General features: G+C 38.8%; 1 protein-coding gene across 1 annotated transcript in view; it reads left to right on the top strand.

The window, feature by feature from the left end:
* The window catches only part of LOC109832614 (ABC transporter B family member 19-like), a 10,122-nt gene continuing 9,325 nt past the window's right edge, over positions 1,279-2,075 (top strand). The window contains 3 exon segments of the mRNA XM_020399984.1: positions 1,279-1,624; positions 1,722-1,776; positions 2,042-2,075. The exon segment at positions 2,042-2,075 is cut by the window's right edge and continues 210 nt beyond it. Of these exon segments, the coding sequence (XP_020255573.1) occupies positions 1,373-1,624; positions 1,722-1,776; positions 2,042-2,075 (341 nt within the window). The 5' untranslated portion in view covers positions 1,279-1,372.

Raw genomic sequence — 2,075 nt, 5'->3', positions numbered from 1 at the left:
AATTGCGGTTTGATTGGCTGCATGCTAGGAAGAATATCTGAGACCAATCCCTATTTATCAACTACGAGGTGGGATTATTAAAAAAAAAAAAAACCTAAGAAGCGGAATTGTATGTGAGAAATTATACGTGCAATGTAATATTTTTCCATTAGGTGTCTAACCAAAAAAATTAAATGCTTGGTTGTTAGATGTCTAATAGCTAGCAAATTGGATCAATAAAAATTAAATGGTGAACTTCTATGGTTCTTTATATACGATGTGAAAAAATCCGCAACTTGAGAAAATAAACATAGAAACGTAAAGTTTTTTATATCCAAAGCGCATGGTACTGTTTGCTGAATATCATGCCTGATCCTTTGTGATTGATACAATATTTCAACTCTTAGATATCTGTTCATAAAATATGACTATGTTATATAGTACAATTTGGATTAAGAAAAATGATTTGGATCACAGAGTTGAATAACATTTTTGACTGTTAAAAAAATGTTGACAACCTTAGCTCACTCGTTACACAAAATGAGATTATTTAAATTTTGGCTAACATGTTTTTTTAGTATTACTCGCTTCTAGGTATTTGACAATAATTTCCAACAAGATTAAATTTTTTTTATCATCATAGCAACTTAATTTGACTGTTAATTTAATTATTTCTTTTGCTAAATTTAATTTATATTTTCACTTTTTAACCATAAGACCAAAAAGGACGGTTAGATGGAAAAAAATATCGCACTTTATAATTTTTTATGCAACTGCACGAGCATCATTGTATTTTAGTGTTGAATTTTTAATGACAAAAATACTTGATAAACAATATTAATTCTACTCTGATAATTAAATAGAAAATTATTTACTCCACATAACATAATTTAGTACTCATAATATGTTTTAGTGCAGTGTTTTTCAAATAAACACACTCAGAATATTAACTTTGGTTCACAGCTTGCAGTTCTATCTATTATATAATCTTAAATTAAACCTTATCTTAAAGATTTTTCAGTTTGATTAGAAACATTTACATATCAACTAGAGTGAAAAAACAAAAAAAAATCATCATACTTCTGTTTTAAAAAAATCTAATTATCTAAGTACCCCAATAATCAATATTTGCTTCATAAAAAGATAAATCCAGAGATGCAATTCCATATTATCCCAGGGGTGATGCATCTTTGCCGGAGAAAGACGTACAAATTCGGTGGGACCCACGCTAATCTTTAAAAATTCCTCTCAGCGATACGCTCACCCGGCGAGTGACCACACCCCTCCAACCTCCCACTCATAAAATCCCTTCTCCCTCCCTCTTCACTCTCCTCACTCCCTCCCTCAAGCCTCATCGGATCCTTTGAAGATCCGCAACCCGTTAACCCAAGCAATGGCGGATCCCTCCGACTCCTCGAAGCCCTCACCCGAGCCCGAGAAGAAGAAGCAGGAGCAGACCCTCGCCTTCTACGAGCTCTTCTCCTTCGCCGACCGCCTCGACCGCCTCCTCATGCTCGCCGGAACCCTAGGCGCCATCGTCCACGGCTCCGCCATGCCCGTCTTCTTCCTCCTCTTCGGCGATCTCGTCAACGGCTTCGGCAAGAACCAGATGAGCCTCAGAACCATGACCGATGAAGTCTCCAAGGTCTCCATCGTCACCAGATCTCTCATCATTTACCAGTTTGCCACCGCCCTCATTCCTTTTATCTCTAATTCCTTGATTTCAATTTTTTTTTATGCAGTACGCGCTGTACTTTGTGTACCTGGGGTTGGTGGTGTGCGTCTCGTCGTATGCGGGTGAGTTATGGTCACCGCCGCGCCGGTCATTCTCGGGGGTTGCGTATTTAACTTTTCTTTATTTGGCCGTCGCTTTTTTTCACTTCTAGTTTGTTGTATATACAAGAGAAGTCCTACACCGGTCACTTTCACGAGACCGATGGTCTCCTTCCCTCTTTTGACCGGGGCGGTTAGTTTACCGCCCCAAGTTTCGCTCTGGAAGGGTATTTGTGGGTTTTTACAGAGTTTTGCGTTGCGGTGAGCTTACCGTGTCAGGGTTTCGCAGAGATCGCGTGCTGGATGTTCACCGGAGAGAGGCA

Source organism: Asparagus officinalis, chromosome 3 (genome assembly GCF_001876935.1).
Source record: "Asparagus officinalis chromosome 3, Aspof.V1, whole genome shotgun sequence".
Classification (NCBI taxonomy): domain Eukaryota; kingdom Viridiplantae; phylum Streptophyta; class Magnoliopsida; order Asparagales; family Asparagaceae; genus Asparagus; species Asparagus officinalis.
This window is presented reverse-complemented; position numbering and strand designations above follow the sequence as displayed.